The 18,858-nt window shown below is 33.9% G+C and overlaps 1 protein-coding gene across 6 annotated transcripts in view; it reads right to left on the bottom strand.

The window, feature by feature from the left end:
- Positions 1-18,858, bottom strand: part of LOC149797561 (uncharacterized) — a 71,856-nt gene that overhangs the window by 32,529 nt on the left and 20,469 nt on the right. For 5 of the 6 annotated variants that reach the window (XM_089962430.1, XM_089962431.1, XM_089962432.1 and 2 more), the window contains 4 exons: positions 17,235-17,336; positions 11,762-11,923; positions 4,272-4,478; positions 80-319 (listed from right to left, as the gene is read on the bottom strand). In XM_089962430.1, coding sequence (XP_089818556.1) covers positions 80-319; positions 4,272-4,478; positions 11,762-11,923; positions 17,235-17,336 — 711 coding nt within the window. The remainder of the gene's footprint in view (positions 1-79; positions 320-4,271; positions 4,479-11,761; positions 11,924-17,234; positions 17,337-18,858) is intronic. The other variant, XM_089962433.1, reaches the window with a different exon arrangement.

Here is an 18,858-nt window from a genome sequence, read left to right as displayed (position 1 = left end):
TCTCATTGCATCAACTTACTTTGAAATGTTGTTACATGCATTACTTTTGCACTCAAAAAATATTGAAAGCATTATTTACTGCTGATCAGCTTTCAACTGTGCCAGAGTCTTTTTAACCACTTCAAAATTCCGTTGAAGGTTCTGAGACACTTCTGAAGACGACGTAGTTGTGGCACCATCATTTACTCTGTCTGGATTTATGGAAATCCCTCCCTTAGTGGATTGCTCATTAGTCTGTGTTTCTTCTCTGTGATTTGCATTGGGTGAAGACGACAAACTATACAATTCTGCAAACAACTTTGATGCCAGCTCAACATCTCTGTAACGTTAGAAAGAAATGAGTATATTTTAACCATTTTATCCATATATGATAAATGGGAAATGTGTTGCATTACACATGCCATGATACGCACACCTTTACATACGGATTTTGTAAGTCCATATTGATTTTAACAATTAGTATATTGCTCAATTTAATACCTTTTAATAAACAGGAACTTTGTATTTTCATGGGAAGATGAGAGATAGTACAGTCGTCACAGCGTAGCAATGGCAATGAATGTTGTTTCTCAGCAACTTGATCAAACAATCCGCGTTTAGCTCCACTGCGCAAGTACTTCCAGTACTTTCAACTTTTCTTCAACACTGCGATGTTAAGTAGTTTATATCTTCTCTGGTAGATGGCACTGTTGTTGTCTTTTTTGGACGTCACATATTTCAAACCCGCTCCACTCTAATCATCACACATCGTCACACATGTCTCTTTCAGTGCGTGGCATCATATATGGACTTCTCTAAACAATTACATTTCAGTGTACGTGAAGACCGTCGTTCGAAACTCTCAATAAGTAGCTTTTTGTGTAGCTCAAAAATGAATATAATCTTCAGGATTCACCGAACTATTATTTTGTTTCCTTTATCTTGACTCTACCGTGGCAGCAGATGGTATTTTGGATAGGAGCCGGTGGTTTCATCCTCAAAATCATGGGCATGAATTTCTGGTAATATTTCTCTTACAGTATGCCGCGACTTTGATAGCCATTTATACGAACACTATTTTATAGGAATGCACAAAATAAATAAGTTGTAGAAAACTTTCACACAATGAAATGTAGACTGACGGAAGATAAATAATAATGGCGGTTAATCAAGGTAGTATATATTTTAATGAATTAGAATTGTTTAGCTACCTTATTTTACAAGAGCGTTTCCTAAACCAACTGTCATAATATTTGTCAAACAGGCCCTTTTTGCAGAGAATCACACGGAATAGACCTCCATAATAACAAACCTCCAATGCGTCATAAATGGTTATCCAAGAACATCATCTTCGTCTGATATATTTGCAAATCAAGCAGTAGAAAGGTCATCATAATCTCAGAATAAGACCTAAAGTATAATCAAAGCAGACGACAATATCAAATGACATGCAACTATCTTATCCATACTACAAACATTGAAATATACACTCATATTGAAATGAACCAGACAGTTTGTCTGCTTAAATTACGTAAACAAACAACACCAAAAACCAATTGTACAATTTCATATTAAGTAAAGTTTCAATACAGATATTGTATGATATACTTCATAATCAGATACGGAAATATATCAGTGGGGGGAAAATGACATGGCCACAGCGTGGGTACTATTTTTTTTTAATTTTCTTTTCCAACTGAGGAAACGTATCTCGCATTATAAATGTTACTCCGTATTTAAGCTTAGTTCAATTTATCTTCATATGCTACTCTCTCTCTCTCTCTCTCTCTCTCTCTCTCCATGACGTTGGACAGATCATAAAATGTTTTAAGGTTTCAGAGCCATCTAATATACAGTTATGTAATCAAAAAGGAGGCGCAAAAAATCTAAACAACAAGTATGTTTTAAGTATTAACCTCTTATAGTTAGTTTTCAACATGCACTGTGCAAATTATTAATGATTGATCTCATACCACCTGTTACTTTTCGATATTCTTAAACCCGTAAAACATCATATATACTTGGCACTCATAGTTATTTGTAAGAAAACACTTGACTTTAAATACGCACGCATCATAATAATCATGTTTGCAAATGATGCAAATGATGGAGAAATCCTGGACTGATGCATGCTGATTGCAAATCGATTTCGAGTGACATTCCAAATGTTAGTGCAACGACTATTACTGAACAAGATTGCATCTTTGCTGATGCCACAAATTTCCCTTAAAATACAGAAATAAACAAAATAAAGATCCAAAATACATACGAATCGACTAACAATCAATATAATATTTTGTTTAAAGATGGTACACTCTGAAATCTACCAGAAGCAACCGCTCTATAATGCATCTAAAGTACTACCCCGCCACCACCGTGCACACTGTATCAATCTGCGTAAGAAATGTGTTATCAAAATTAAAGTCTTTTCATTTTCGTTTGAAAACAGTCATTGATTTAATAAACTTACATATGCATTACATATAGACCTAAATTCGTAACAGGTCGTTGCCTAAAGGTATTGTAAAATGTCATCAGTTCATCTATGTAGTAATGCTAATGTCCAATGCAGTGGAACAAAATGGAAATAAAATTCATGTAAATTGATGTTTTTGCCGTTCAAAATATACCTTTAAGGAAACTTTACCTTTCTGAGTAGATATAGTTGTGTAATTTAATTTATGCTAAATGCTTAACTTTTGTCCATGATATTAAGTTGTAAACAGAATGCTTACATAGCTAACCTTAGTCCATTAGTCTTGTTTACAGTTAGACTCTGGTTTTCGGTTGGAAATCTTCACGTTCAAAAACGATGTAGGTCAAGTGAAAATGTGTATAAAGAGGCAGGCAGATTACAGGATTTGTGCGCCCTAGAAAACGTTATTCAGAAGGCCAATATTAATTACAATATGTAATGGCGTTTGTACCCTCTGATCATGGTGGACACCCCCAATGTTTCCTGTTTGTCCTACCCTGTCCGATGCCCTGTAGATTTGATTAACAAATACTTCATTCGTGCTTTAAATCACGCTGTCAGTTGTAAAAGGAATTATTTATTTAAAATATTCATTGGAATTACTAAAACATTGAAAGACCTTAACATTTCTATACACTACTTTGGATTATCTTGAACTCATTCAAATCCATCTTGTGTTAGGACATTCAAGACCACTGAAACTCATTCACATCATTCTATATGTTCGAATTAGGAGAGGGCATTTAGGATTATTTGGATTATAATAAACACTAATGCTAAATTCCTTTGAATTTTCATTTTGTGCTGTAAACAAAAATAGATTGTTGACTTAACTAAAAGTGTTGGTTTGACTTCTATCTGTTACATGTTTTAAGACCTACAGTCGTAACAATATATGAAATATTTCATTCAAAAACCAAATACTTTCTGTGTTTCACTTTTAGCTATACATTGCTTCCCACTTAACTCTTAAAATATTTCTTTGTATATTCTCATCCTCTTTTAGTACCTGTATCAGCTTGTCTGAAGTGATATGATCATGTGCAGGACTCGCAATCCAATTGCAAGAAAAAAATATTTTGCCTACCCAAAAATATGTGATTGAGACAAAAATTGTAAGATTTATAAACAAAAATACTATTCAGTACTTTCTGTCACAAATTAATCCCTTCATAAATCTTACAATGCACGCGATTTTCATGGTGAATCGTATTTTCTTGTTATTCATGGATCATCGTTTATTCAGTGCTAAGAGCCTTATCTTTAAAGTTTCTTGACCAAAAGGTACAAAAAAAACAACGAATTACAATTGTAATATTCAATTTTACATTCAAAATGGCTTTAGTTTTTAAGCTTTTCGTGATATTAACACAACAAATGTGTAACTATCTCGTTGGAGATAAAACTATTAAAGTTGAGTGCTTTAACATTTTGGAAAAAATATTCAAACATGTAAAGTTAGAAAGTATGTACTAAAATGCGGCGAAGATGGTGAACCTTAACCTTTGGTTCGAGAGTCAATAAAACGACAGCTTTAAGTACATTTTATACGAAACTACTCTGATATAGCATATATCTTTGGGCCCAAAAATTGACTGAGAAAATGAACAATTGTAAACCTAGAATTAGAATTTGACATTTTAAAGGTATAACTTTGACAAATGATAATTTTTATTATCTGACGTTCCAAATAGAGTCTTTGATGAAAGATGCCATGTTTCCTATAATCTGTATGATAGATATTACATATTTGAGAACGTATACTTTTAGTAGTTAAAAGCTCGTACATTAATAGATCGATAAATAACTCCCCTACCCATTCAGCTCCTGAAATTTATTCGACATCTCCTCAGCATGTTGGTAAAATGTAGCAACGTTCGATTCATTATCCATTTCTCTGTGGAGTTTAAAGACATTTTGGCCTTTCTCGGGTACGTTTTCTTTGTTGTCTATCACTTTTGTGTAGAGAATCCGCAAAACCTTTTCCAAATGATCCTTTTCTTTTTTGATACGTCTGATTTCCCTTCAAAATAAAAAATTTAACTTCCATATAACATGATCACTCCAGTCTACCGACTTTAAGACAAAGAAAACATGAAGACATTATGTACTACGTAATATATATAGTTGAATCAAAGAAACAAGAGAACGAACACAATATAAAAACCTTGTTTTTTATGCCGATTTCATAAAGTCTTTGCGAAGATATTGTTGTAATATTATGCGTATAAAAACATTTAACTTGTAGTCATACGTTTTATATTAGCGTTTTATATTGATTAACTTCTACACTGTAGCATTAATTCAATATTGTAGCAAAAGAACACTTGTTGTCTTCAGTAACTGATGAATAAAAATCTGTCTAGCGTGATATTCAATATGTTTTAAATGTTAATAGCTACTAACAACATACATATCAATAAATATTAAATTTAGGATCCTATAATTTCAATCTAAAAGGACAGCTTGAACTTAATATAGAAGTTAAAAGTGATAAACTCTTATCACTGAGTCCACATAAATTGTAACCTAATGTTAGTTTCCATATGTATTCCAAACGCCTGAAAAGAGTACATAACAATGGTGGCCAATTTCGTCCCTTCTTTCCTTCCATTGGTAAAAGTATATGGACTATAAAGATTGTAGTTTGTTAGTTTTGTTTGAACAAGTGACGGTACGGGAAAGCAGGGAATGGAAATTGTATATAGGAGCTGAGGTTTTACATTATTTATCATATGGGGATAGGGTAGATATTTTCTATATTTATACCATTTCTTTTACTTCTTACCCTATGTGGTCAATAAATGAGTGAACGTTTTTCTTTCCAAAAGGCACGTTAAAACGTAGGTGTACTCTTAACACAACACTTATTGTTGCTGGCCACAATAACCAACCATGTTGATCCTACGGCAGAATATTCGTTCTAGCTAGAAAGCCAAATAGCTACAGCTACCACCTGAAACGCCCAACATGTTACAATGGTATATTTCTCACAACAAAGACTCGTCATGTGAAAACCACGAACAAAGTTATCACTATTCTTTTCAACAATGCGGCGTATTGATAAATTCCCTTTTATAATAAACTTTAAACCTTTATATAATAAGATATCCTTTTGACAAAGGTCACCACACTACACTACTGAGGACGAATGATTCTCGGTAAAACCATAATCTTACTAAGTCAATAGATGATATGAGCGTATAGTTAAACATGCAAAATCAAATGGATATTATTTGTATTTTGCTATTCAAGGAAATTCAAATAAAGTAGAATTTGATTCTGAAAAAATATGTTTCTTTCTTAATGACATACCCATGACTTACTTTTGAAATCCAAACGTAAGATAAATAATTTGATAAAATAAATCAAATTTCATAGCAGTTAAATCCACAGCTTAAAAGATAACTATTGATAAAATAATTTCTGGAAATAAAATATTATCTCATTTTTCCATAAATAATCAATTGAAATGCATATAATGAATCAACATTATAAATAACGATAGACTTGCTTGTCACTTTTAAACTGAGGTTACTTCTCATTTGTGCAAGTCTTTGTATGAAACTACTGGCAAAATATTTCATAACAAGTTTCTCATGTAGTAGTAATTCATCACTAGCCAAAACGTTAATAAGCGTGTTTGTTGATTGAATTGAAACAAATATGATACAAATTATACGATTGTATTGTTACAATGGAAACAACATTATATTAATATTTTACGAAACAACCCAGATGGTTAAATAATTTGAGAAAATAGCTGTTAGACCTATTCTTACCTTGAACTTTTTGTAGTAGTTATATTAAAATCCATAATTCATCTCATGTGAAGGGCTTGTTTATATTTCCACCCAATCCAAGCCATGCGCAAATTAAGTGTCAGAAACTTCAAAATTACTCTTTATGATTCTCGTAAAGGAATTTAAGAGATCTAGAAATAGCAAAGATCTATTTGCACCGTATAAGATTTGACTCAGTTATTTGCCACTCTACAAAACCACGCGTAGCTCTCAGTCTCAAGTATTAAGCCTACACCAAACTTAATAAAACTCTTAACTTCTGTGTGATTTTGACTGTTTGGTGTCAGTATATTGATGGGCTTGATAAGTGTGAATCCCTAATCTATGAATAGTGTGAAATACGTCTTTGAGAGCATGTTTTGGAATTTTTGGTACTTATGTATGTCACAACTTTTTATAACCCTAGGATTTCTCCCAGTGATGGATTTTTATACAAGCATGTGCAAGGGCGCCTCGTGGTAACTTTTCTTGACGGGCTCCTGTGCGATGTCAGGATAAAGTCATGAGGACTACTTTAAACTGCATTATCATACTACTTTTACGAAACCATACGAACGGAGCCCCATAAGTAAAGTTTTCCGTGGAGTGGCAAAGATGCAAACATTTTCTAATTTTTCACTTCCTCTAAATCAGATTCGTGTTCCTTGTATGTGCTCGAAGTCGCCGGTGGTTCTCTGATTTCGTCAATACAGTGCCACCGCGAGACGTTCCGAACAAACACGTATATGTGAATGCAACCGTAGTGATATTATTTTACCAGGACCGCATGCTACACAACTTGCTATCAATATACCTCCGACCACAGAAAAATGGATGTTCCTATGCAGCTTTGGTCACCAAACGCAGTCCTCTTTAATTGTTTTATCAAGTCAGTAAATTTGAGGATACATCATAGTTCTTTTATTGATAATATGTTCCCGAAGTATGATTTTTCTACTAGTTGGCTTTTGTCAGATGTAACACGCAGACACTTCTAACCATGTATTCCTTCATGCTGTAACAACTGTCATACAATCATTTAAAAAAAATATAATTTAAGTGAATATTTAAATTTCAGGTGATTACGGATATGGCATTACGTTCATATAAAGCCATACTGATTACCCTATTGCATAGTTTCTGAAACGATCACCCTCGTCTTCTCCAAAGCATTTTACAAGTGCATCATTGTTAGATAATAGTCGAGATTTTTGTCTTCGTGGTTACCTTAACGATGGGCAACATAATCCAAGGGCTAGATTTGTCAGTGAACTCCACTTCATCAAAGTAGAATTAATCCCATATTGTTTTCATACCTGACAGCATTCTGCGACTGAGCGTTTTGTCGTGCTAAAACAATGATTTCCTGCCGGCTTCGAGTTGTTTTTTGCACATTAGTGTTCAAAACTGTTGATTTTTAATTGACTCTAAACAAAATAATATTTCAGTGAATACGAGTGTTCAAGCAGCTATGCATCAAGAAGTCTAAGCGAACATTTAGTCGTAATGTAAAATCAACAAGTACATTTGGTGTTGGTTACCGGTCAAATGCACGCAACGCGTTAACAACAAGTTAGACACATATCGGTCCATCCAGCCGTGTTGACAACGGGAGAATAGACAAACACCGGTTGTCGTCCAACGTCTCTGGTAAAATAATCAACAACTTCACTGGTGGCGAAATCACATACACATCAAAATATAACAGTATGGATCTGTCCCTAATGCACCTGAATTAAGTGCAATGATACTTTGTTGGGTAGTTGATTTGACGTGAACAATTCTGAGCGTCAGCTCCTATCGAATCTGTGGTGGGCGTGTAGAGCGATATAATAGATGTGTCTCCAGAAAACACATACACGGTAAGAAACCCATTTCACCAGCAAGTGCTGGGATTATCACTGACATTTACATTGTTAATTCGGACAATATACCTTACCATCACGAATACCGTCAGCATGTTAGTCATCGAATGATCAGAATCATCAGCAGTTGGGTTTTTCCTCATTCGGCTTGGCCAACGATTAACACGCGAATAGAGTTTGTAAATATCTCACCGTGCTTTAGTTGCATGCACTTTGTTTGCACATAGAAATCAATGACGGTGAAATTGGAATTCTTGTTTCGTGATGCCATGTTGAAAATGTTTTATCAGTCACAAATGCTCTAAATAATGAACCATGTGCACAGTTGAGATAAAAGCTGCTGAGGCTATTCAAAAGCAGTCTGTCGCCCTTACCAACAAAATAATTTCACAACCTCTTCCGTTAGACCCACTAGGAAACAATTTGTTTTGATATCTGTATATATTTCACGTCCGCTGTCGTGAAATCGTATGGGTACTCTCCTTTTGTATTTATCAACTTCAACCTATCAGGGTTATCAATACCAAATAAATTGGTCATTTTGAATAAATCATTACCATTTGCTGCTAGGTTCCTTACTAGTCTGTACTGGGGAGTGTCATAACTACCGTCGTAGCAAGTACAGCCGTGCTGTGGGACCCGATTTTCTTGGGTGCCCGGCCCAACCTTGTCAGGTCCAAAGTGACAGTAAGCGCAGGGGGGGGGCGTACAAAACGTTTGGTGTAGGGTCCATGGTGAAATAGTTACGCCACTAGTTCAGCGGGGTAGTTTAGAACTTCCAACGACTAAATGCAATGTAGCAGCTTCAGCCGAACTCCTTGTATTTTTCCATCTTGTAGGAGACTGTGCTTACTGGTGCCATTGATCCTGCGCCGACTCTTTGCATTCTCAGGTTAATAAATTTTCAAGTGTATATTACAGGCGTTGTGTGCAACTCCTCTATAGAGGCCAATGACATGACAGAAATCGCATACCTTTTTCATTGTGGAACTCAAAGAGCCATCACAGATGCAGCAATAAGTGGCAGCGTAAAACTCGCGTGTGTTTGCAATGGTTATAATTCTGTCTGCGCACGATGACAGTTGTTGTAGAATCCATCACGCAGTAAGAGGCGATAACAGCCGTCAATCCCCTGTGTTCTTTCAGCACGTTCTGCGCGTGTATGAATCTTGATATGATATTGCGCTTCTATGTAGCGAAATTGTTTCAACGTTATGTCACAAATAAAAGTACTTCTATAATTGATTTCCTCATTGCTATATTCAATATCACCGTTGATGTATTCTTTACCCATTTGAAAAGGCTTAATTGCTAGATTCGTTGACTTACGATTTCGCTAACTTCAGCGCCTTTTCGCCTTTTCGCACAATATCATACAATGATTTCTCATGCTTTTTGTCATGAGCTCAACCAAGTCAACTTCGTTGTGTTTCCCAAATAACCTCTAATCTGCTGGATTTATTAACAGTCTCCAAATACGTACTTGAAAATTCATCAAACTTCTTTTGAACCTCATGTGTGTGTGTGTGTGTGTGTGTGTGTGTGTGTGTGTGTGTAATATAGATATAGATATATATATACTATACTATAGATATATATATACATATATATACATATGTATATATATATATATATATATATATATATATATATATATATATATATATATATATATATATATATATATATATATATAGTGAGAGAAAGAGAGAGATATAAATGAATAAGAAAATATTGTCACTAGCATTTTTAATCTCACACAAAAGGGATCTCCACATGCGTAGCATAGTAACAGTCAATGCTATTGAAAGAGATATCCATAAATCTATTTATCTTCATGATTTGGATGACGCAAGTTTAAGATACAGAGGTTTTTGTAAACAAAATGGCAGAATTGTATTCTAATAGTGCGTTTGAATACAATAAGAACATTGAAAGCAACTTGTTAAATATCTTACACTTGTCCCTTTATTAGGCATTCCTTTGACCAAATGGTGTTCAATAATCTTGAAGTCTATCTATGTATAAGTCTTAGTGGCTTGTATATTTGTACTGATATCCACGACTATATATTACAAATCATTAGCACCATTTATATTTTCGTTGCAATTTTTCAGTGCGAATATCAGAATGACAATACCTTAATATTATACCCATTAACACCTTAAATCTGACACCGTATTTTTTGAAATTCTTGCAACACATATGCATAATTCATTGGGGCATTCCTATATCAGAAGACAACTTTAACGTCCAGAAAATATCAAGTAACAACAAAACTCATAACAAGGATTTCAAAATATGTATTAGTGTATCTTGCCTTCTACCACACATACTGTTCTAAGATTGCACCATATGACAGTAGCTGACATTATCAAATTGACATTTGCTTCTTGAGAGAGAATATGGCTGACATAGGCACAACCATTCGTCATTTGCCTGCAAAATTGCTAAAGGACATATTAACATAGATTATATGTGGCACAAAAGTTAGGTCAATTTGGCCTTCATCAATTTTACACTCATAAGACAATATTAACTTTTTCGATACCACCACCACATACCAACACAGTTTTTCATGTAACCCATTGTACGCATTTTTAAAATGTATGCACTAATTGCAAACAAATGGTTCTATAAAGACAACTCTTAACTCTGAGTTTGTATACAGGTTCATCCGCGCCTTCCCTGACTGGCGACCGCTTATGTGCGGGTTCGAATCTTACCATTGAATCAACCTGGTTTAGATTATGTGGTGCGTCCTTAGGCTAGGCACCATAGCCAATTTGACTGGCCCTAAATAATCTGCCAGCTTTGAATTAAAACACCAAATTACTCATCTGGGTATTTATCAATTATGAAAGAATATGCTTTAACAGTGTAATCTTGTTTTGTTGTAACCTTACATGACAGTAACTTTCGTACATATCAAATTATTTTTTCTGATCTTAGTTTGAATGTTTTCCGCATTTTATCTCTCCCGATAACGTTGCAAACCAAATCATACCTCTGTATTCCCAAACCTCTTGCATTTAGATATTGATTTCGCTCTATTGTATAACTTTATACAATACGAGTTATAATGACCGTCGTGCAATTTTCCACCTTTCCATAACCGATATTTTACAGTAATCTTGGAAACCTATGTATAAAAATACGAACAATATGCATTACATAACACCATGCCGACATATCTTATGAACAAGAAAATTTTAGTATGACGCTGGCTGAATGTACAATATAATATAAAAGTCAATAATATCTACACGATCTCATTTTGGAAAGCAAAATACACAATCGGTTGTACTTATAAAGAAAACAAATACAGATTAGTGATTTTTTCAGCAAGATTAGACAACTATCATTGTTGTATTTTACTACGAAACAGAACGATCACTTTATTTCCGTATACTTAATGACCCCTGCAACAATTAATACTTTTAGCACTTGCAGTATTCCGATAGTTTAAAGAGAGAAAATTAATTAGGTTGTATTATGCGAGCCCAGGAACTTTGAAAATGTTGCTTTTAACATAAAATATTTTCTCTGATAAAATAAATAGCACAAATAAATGTAGTTCTCTCACCTTCAGTATAATGTACAACACTATGCTATTTGCAGTAGGGAAGAAATCGAAATGTTGCGCATCAATCACTTACTCTCCCACTCCAACTAAGTCGTCGTATCCATTTAATTTCACTTCTTTTGGCAGCGAAAACATTTCTTTTAAAGGAACTCCTTTATCATCTTCAAATATTTCTCGAAGACACTTTAGGCCATTTTCAAAAATCTGTATCTTACTTGTCATGTCGTCTTGATCTCTGAAAAAAGTAAACATACAGCTATCGTAGAACATACATTTTTGTGTGTATCGAGAAATGATATACAGATTTTGTTTAAATTATCAATAACTCCGTACTGAACCTGAATCTGCGGGGTACTGCACTCATCGCCTTGCCTTCATGCACTAACTTCCATCCACAATAAAAGACGGAATTTGATCATGCGTTTAGATTTGCGCGTACATGATTTAAACAAATTGTTACCTTGCTTACCTAGCTTGGTGAACCAGTAATTAAGTTTTCTCTAAGAACCCCTAGTGTGCTAATAATAGCTATCCGGCCAATACGATGATATTCTTTCCCTAGCAAGATTTATTTCTTATTATTACGCTTCATTTTGTAGAATCATGGAATAACACTTTCTCTTTTGTTTGAAGTATATCTGTCAGTAATAACTACTGCCTACCTTAATTTAGGCCAGGGGAACCCAGAGTGACTGTATATTTAGAGTAATATGTTAACTGTGGCCGCCTGGACTCATGACTATGTTATCTATTTTATTAAGACTGCGCGATTAGCCGAAAGGTATATGTGTTATACGCTGGTAGGCCGTCGGATGCAAATATACATTATCAGTCGCCAAATAAAAAGAAAGTTTATGGTTACTTGTAGTTTTCTTCCTTAGTGTATTTTTTTTATTGGTTTCAGAGCCTCACAGGAAGGACATGAAAGCGCACAATGGAACAAAACATCCGAATTTTGAAACAATCATAATAATGTGGAACTCTTCATGATTGTATACAGTATCCATCTTGCGATTGAAACTGCATATTATTTAACGAATATTTGGCTGGTCGAACTGGCAACATGGATAAATAATTTTAATCTGACCAAAGGGCAATCAACTGCAGCCATAGATTCTGAAGTGTGTCTAAAGATATGATGGACACTGGAGGGCCACTTCTGAGCAAAATGTGCATTAAGAACTGTTTTGTTTTCTAGTTATTGTCATTACTAATGTTTATATTACTATTGGTTCACAAAAAGGCGGCTTTGTCACAGCTATTATTATTTTACAATGATACAATAATGTCCCTTTATTGCAATGAATTAAGTTTAAAATGTTCTACATTCTATATGTTAGACTCATTTTCAGAGTGTGAGTGCGATGATTCACTACTATCAGTTTTATGATCACAATTTTGGAAATTGTCAAAAGACGCAAGAAGCCTTTGAGCTGTATGTTTACCTTTGGCAACTGAATTCATGTATTTGTGTATGACAAAAATAGTTTTCTAAACGAGACTATAATGACCTTTAATGTTTTACCTCGCCTTGGGATATAAAAACGCATGATAGACAACAATCTATATTTGTATGTTCTGCAATTTGTTCTTATTAGTTTAAGCTACTACATATTAAATTTTCTTTCATTTTTATTTCCTCCATTTTTTGGCAAACACATATCTAGAAATATGACGAAATATACAGTTATAAAATGGTAAGAGTATATGCTAATTTATATTACACACACGCTCACGCACATAAATGCAACGTTATCTCCTTTTATTATGTTTCGCCACGACGACGTTTCACTAATAAAAATAATTATGTGTATGTTCCGTCTCCACTGAGGTTTTGTGGGCATATTGAGTGTATTTATGAAGTAAATTTGATATTCAATTAAAATGTATTTACATCATACCTGATCTATAAATTGGACATATCCTAGCTGCATAGTGTTTCTTCCTCATAAAACATCGAGAGCAGTCTCAACGATGACCAAAATGACAACGATATCTTACCGTCATAAAACCAAACAACAGCAACAACAAATAATATAAGTAGTAGTATCTGTATTAGTAGTTGTATTGAAATGTTGTTGTTGTTGTTGTGCTGGTGATTGTTCTTGTCCTTGTTGTTGATGGTGATTTTGCCTGAAGAGGACTCGTATGGTTTTCTTATTCTGGCTATTCCAGGCATAACTGATACCGATGTGTGACAGTAAAATGAACAGTCATTGTGTATGTTTGTGTTTGTATGTGTGTGATGCAATTTATTTTGTGAATTAATTCAACTACGTAAAATTATAACATCATTATTCCTTATATAATCGTGGGAGCATTATCGTCCTAAATCCTTTCGCAATACTTTATTTAAGACAGTCTTACAGTTTAAATAGAAGGCGATCCGGTTGCACCTCGCCTTTAGTTATGAATTATTTTAGCGACACCATCTGAACATTCTTACCATAATGGTTGATTTACTCATAAATCCGTTACATTAGAGAAATTAATAACTGTATAACTTTAAATCAAAATATGTATTTTCCAACGAGTTTATTTGTTACCAAAAGTCAATACATACCATAAAAGAATGTATTCTCAAAAATGGTGTACGCTACAGTTTTCCCTTATAAAAATGATTTTTTCTAAAAGCTAGAAACACAATTATTAGAGCAAATTAAATTATTTTACTTTTTAGAATCAGTGGATAGGAAGAGATGTATTGACTTCAGTATGTATTTGGACGAATTTTTTCTACGAATGAGCAAGATTTAAGGACATTGTGATATGAAAATATATAAATATCAAAAGGAAATACAAACACAAATAATGGCATGCTGATAATTGTCAAAAAGGAAAGAAATTATCTATTTAGAAAAACATGCCTTAGAGAATCGTATCATCCTGAAAGAAAGCAGATGTTTAGACAATGGAAATTATTTAGTCAGGATAAAATCACGAGGGAGTAAACTTCGAGGGAGAACAAGAGAAAACACTCCCGAAAGAATATACCTAAGAAAGGTAATAAAATAATGAAATCATGTTTAGAAATTTTGTGAAAAGTAACTCGTTGTTAGAGTAAATTTGTCATTTGTGGAAACGTACAGAGAGCTTAATAATCATGAATAAGGCTATTAGAAATAATCAAAGAAACAGCGTATACATGTCAAAACGTCAATATTATAATAAAATTTAAAATCGACTATAAGAATAGTAAATGTGTATTTTTGTCCCTTGTTCAACACCAAATGGTATCAATATAAAGCCTTGCCCCAAGCAAAATATGTACCACAAATATAGTTTGTCTAGAAAAAGTTGTAATCGCTCAATTCTATAGCTTCTGAACAAGATGGTGATGTCATTTCCATGCATTGTGTAAACATTGTTTAAACGTTATTTACCACCGAGTTATTAACATCTCCTTTTGCCCTCGTATTAAATGACATAAAGAAATAATCCGGTATAATCAATATGTTTGGACTTAAGGTTGGTAAGTAAACTTGTAAACGTTTGTTCCTGTTTAATGTTGTTTGGTTTGTGTGTGATATTATAAATTGTTGGATTAGGATATGTGACTCCTAAAAAATATTTTCCTGCTTTTGAGCAAATATGCATTTACTGTACTTTGCTATTTGCGTTACATACAAGTTGTCATAAACCAATACCTTTTAAAATCCTACAACTAACAGGCAACCTTTAAAACAATAATTCAGTTTATTTTAGTTGTGTGTAACATACTTGAATCCAGAGCGTGTAATACCTAGAGCCAATGTGTAACAGACGAAAAGTACCTCTCAGCATTATCTTATTTCCTCTCCCATATAAACAAACCCATTTCCAATGGATTTTGTAAATCCTAAGACTTTTCTCCTAACTTTTACGAGCCGCCGTTTAATAATATTGGCTGACACAGATTGTCTTTATCAGTTTATAAAAACCTAACAATTTATTTGTCTTCAATGTACCCAATTTATAAATGTCATTTTAAATAAGCGTCATAGCCTCAGATATACTTGCAACGTGTTTCATTGTTGCTCCTATGCCTGTCGAAAAATTAAATCTTGTATTTTATCGACATACCATCCTCTCCTTTTCCTCTGACATGCTGCCTTTACTTAACTTTCAACTGGCGATTTGTCTTCTTGCGGATTTTGAAATAGGCAGAATCACCATACAGATTTCAAAGGAAATTATTATTGCCCTGCATTCCAATCGCACTGAAAGTTCCTTCATTGTATGTTCTTTTTTACACCAAATGACATTATATAAAACAGATGAGTTACAAACCTCCACCGCAGCGTTCAACTGGAAAGATATAATAAGGGGTAGAGTGTTCAGACAGGCCTTACGGTACAAAACAAAACCACATAATTCTCAAACTGAGAATCCTCTTCTGAAAAGGATTAGCCTTCATAGATTTGATTGGACGACAAAGAAGCTGTACAGACGCCCGGTCGCAGAACACTTATCCTCCCCTGTCCACACTTTCGGTGATATAACACTTATAGCAATTTTTCACAACCCCAACTGGAGTCCCCAAACAGAAAGAAAGAAAATGAATCTTACTGGATACGCCGCCTGATAACATTGAAACCAAGCGGTTTAAACCAAGAAGACTAGAAAACGACAACCATGCACAAATAAAATTATCTTTTGCAGCAAACACATTTTCTTTTAAATAATTCTCTAAATTTGCTTAATAGCTAATGACTACTATAACAATGAAATATCCGGAATACAATCTGCATTTACATACCTTTACATAAAATAACAGATGTCGTTATGGCTCTTCAATTTCTAGGTCAATAGAAATATTTCCCAGTATCAGCAACAAGCTTAAATAAACTAGTTGAAACATAATAAAGTTAAAAGGTTGAATTCCTGTAGACACAGCCATGTAAAGTTTCGCAAACATAACCGTTTTTCTGTTTTATTTGTTTGTCTTGTCTATGTTTTATATTTGCCTTTGAAAAAGACTCATTAAAAAGGCGAAAGCGCTCAGGCTATCTAGATACTACCTTCGCACTGTTCGTTGTCAGTTTATTATATTTATATATATATACTTCGCTGACAAGCTACACCAAGGATTCAATGTATTGTTTTTTTCTTGATGTTCCAAAGAACATGTTCTAAGCTAAGATAAAGGGCGCTACAATTGCATCTATTAATTTCGCAGTTATTAGAATGCTTTCCACTGGAATGCCTGCAGATCACTCATACCGGACGAGTGAAGATTTGCGAGTTATCCATAATAAGCGAATGTTATGCATCAGTTACTGAGCACCACTTTTTGTATGTTGGGAATATAAAATTTCTTTACAATGCGTAAGAAATGTGCGATATAATGTGTTTACAGTTACATTCAATTTGGTTTGGTAGTTGAAGATTACGAGACCGTATATTAAAGAATTTAGACGGTATATGTGAAAGTGTTACGCAGAATGGGCTACCTTTCATAGGTCACACTGTTAAACGAATTTTTGCACCAAAAGTAGCGAAGATGTTAGCTGCTTGTGAGATTTTAACGGTTCTTTCAACACTCAATTTGCTATACGGAAAAAAACCTAGAGGCATCCAAAGCGAACAAGATCCCTAATGCGGGAAATAAGCAAAAGACCGTCATTATTTGATTCCTGTTTCGTGTACACCATAGTCCCCCAGCATCCCTACAAAATAAACAGAGATTGATAGGATAAACAATGTTAACATATAAAGTCCGCATCAGTTATGATTTTCATTGAAAACCTCTTGATTTGTGCACTATATTTCAATATTTTATGTCTTAGTTTTTAACGTATCATCTATTTTTTAGAAAGCTAGATATGAAATGTCTTCCACAAAATCAAATTATTATACAATAATGATTAGGGCAGTATCTTAACTTTGTCGACGGCTCCTGGACATTCTTCATCATCAAAAATTCAAGACATTTTGTGAAATAACAATCTTAACCTTATTTCCTCTTGCGCGAGTTTTCTCATAATTACTAAATTCACATACTTTTGTATGGTTTCTATCATAAAATTTCTGAACAAAGTAAACAAGGATATCAGAACATGTAAGTGATTTAAGACGATTATGCAATTTTAAAGAAATGATGGTCATGATCTTGTAACAGTTATAAAATTATTTCGATCTAAGAATAATTTGCATTCAACCATCATTAGGTTTAGTTTAGTTGTTATAGTTTGACATTAAATATTTTGCCGACAACATTTCGCGTATAATGAAACTTTTGATACAAACTAAATATTTTCCAGGTCACATATATCAAGTTGATAGAAAGAAAGACAGCTTCCAATCCATTCGATATTATATTAGAATTAATCCGATGTTCTCTTTACAGAAATACAAAAATAAGGCATCGAAGTATTGTAGAGATATACATGATCAAAAGGGTCTGTATCGTTTCTTTTGTCCAAGTTAAGCATGATTTCAGTACTTATTTTAATGATTGAAAAATTAATAATTTCTGACAATTTTATATCTAACAACTGAGCTAGTGCTACTGAGAAAAGTGCATTGCAAATGTTCCAGTCCACTATAATGTGCTCAGTACGGCCTTAATAAGAGTAAATTGCGTTGGGCAATCAGGTAGGAGAATGGCTATTGAAGGGTCATGTCACCTCCAGATGAGATGGAATGTTAGAAACCCAATTGATGCAAGGTCTCAGAAGCTAAAACAGCGTGATACATTGTGTTGAATTCCATCATTCCTTAATAATGTTAAGGTGAGAAAACCAAAGTCAAGGCTGACGGCAATCAGTTACTATAACGTTTCTAAATGAATACGGCTGATGTAAGATATTAGACCCCATTAGCTTGTAGCTTCAAGCCAATCACAGGGTGAAATTTAACAATCCTTGGTAAAGTAGTACTGCAGACAATACTTGAGCATTTATATTACACATCAAATCGCAATGACATTTTGGAATGCTGAAATTAAACGCCATTAAAGGCCTCATGAACATAAGGAACCTACATTACAAGTTTAGTGGAAATACGATTGCTCAATAAGACATACAATACGGGACCAAAACGTAATGTAGATAATGCTGTGAAAGGCTGTTAACTACTTCATTGTAGTAGTGATATGAAGATGCATACTAGATGTCATTGAATCAAAGAATCGAAAGTAAAGTTATGCCGCAAAAACCAAAGTTAGGAGGATGGGAATAGATCTTAAGT

Source organism: Sinohyriopsis cumingii, chromosome 6, assembly GCF_028554795.1.
Source record: "Sinohyriopsis cumingii isolate HCF-2022 chromosome 6, ASM2855479v2, whole genome shotgun sequence".
In the NCBI taxonomy this organism is placed as follows: domain Eukaryota; kingdom Metazoa; phylum Mollusca; class Bivalvia; order Unionida; family Unionidae; genus Sinohyriopsis; species Sinohyriopsis cumingii.
The sequence above is the reverse complement of the archived record's forward strand: the minus strand, read 5'-3'. Positions and strand labels throughout refer to the sequence as shown.